At 58.8% G+C, this 908-nt stretch overlaps 1 protein-coding gene across 1 annotated transcript in view; it reads right to left on the bottom strand.

Moving 5' to 3' along the window:
* EPHB1 (EPH receptor B1) overlaps positions 1-908 on the bottom strand; it is a gene marked incomplete at its 5' end in the record, with an annotated part of 21451 nt that overhangs the window by 1351 nt on the left and 19192 nt on the right. Inside the window, one exon of the mRNA XM_009583428.1 lies at positions 232-425. Within this exon, the coding sequence (XP_009581723.1) occupies positions 232-425 (194 nt within the window). The remainder of the gene's footprint in view (positions 1-231; positions 426-908) is intronic.

Raw genomic sequence — 908 nt, 5'->3', positions numbered from 1 at the left:
CGGTCACACGCCATAAAGAATCAATAGCAAAGAATTATTGCTGTTGCACGACTGAAGACTACATGTTCTTTGTCTGACTGTCAGGCAGAGCAAAGACAGAAACCCCCCGTGCCTGACGAACGATTTATGAATTCCTGTCCTTCCCCCCGGCAGCACGAGCAGCTCGGGCAGCCTTTTGCTGCAGCTTGGGCTGTCGACACGAGAGCATCCCCTGCGCGCTGGAAGACTCACACAGCGGTGATGGTAGCCACAGTTTTGAGGCTTGCCGGGTTGCGGATCATTTTATCAAGGGTGTTGACTATCTCGGTGAAGCGCGGGCGGGTGTTGCGGTCCTTCTGCCAGCAGTCCAGCATCAGCTGGTGCAGGGCGGCGGGACAGTCCATGGGCGGCGGGAGCCGGTAATCCTGCTCGATCGCGTTGATGACCTGCAGGGCAGCGAGGGAGAAAGCAGCACGTGAGGATGAGGGACTCGGAGGTCTCACATAGGGAAAACCGCAGCCCCAGCGGGGGGTGAGCCACCCCTGCCGCTCCTCTCCCCGCGCCGAGCTGCCTGTGCGGGCAGAGGTGTTACAGGCAGCACTGCTGCAGGCCGGGAAGGCAGCTGCCAGCCCATTTGATCATCAGCAAAGGGAGCAGGAGGAGACTCCGATGGAGCCGGGGCTCTCGGAGGTTAATCTCCTCTCTGATGCTCCACGCGCCGCAGTTCCTCCCGGCGGAGAGCTGCCACTCATTATCTCGGTGGATCGCATCGGAGTACAGCAGTCCAACTACCAAAGCTCTGTCGCCGCTCGTAAACCCTCTGAACATTTTCAAAGGCCCTGCAGCTTCCTGAAGTCCAATTACCAGCCCACTGGCTTTTCATCCCAATTTCCCTCCTTGCATCCTCTCCCTCACCAGCCTGTTTCATC

Source organism: Fulmarus glacialis, unplaced genomic scaffold, assembly GCF_000690835.1.
Source record: "Fulmarus glacialis isolate BGI_N327 unplaced genomic scaffold, ASM69083v1 scaffold24548, whole genome shotgun sequence".
Lineage (NCBI taxonomy): Eukaryota > Metazoa > Chordata > Aves > Procellariiformes > Procellariidae > Fulmarus > Fulmarus glacialis.
This window is presented reverse-complemented; position numbering and strand designations above follow the sequence as displayed.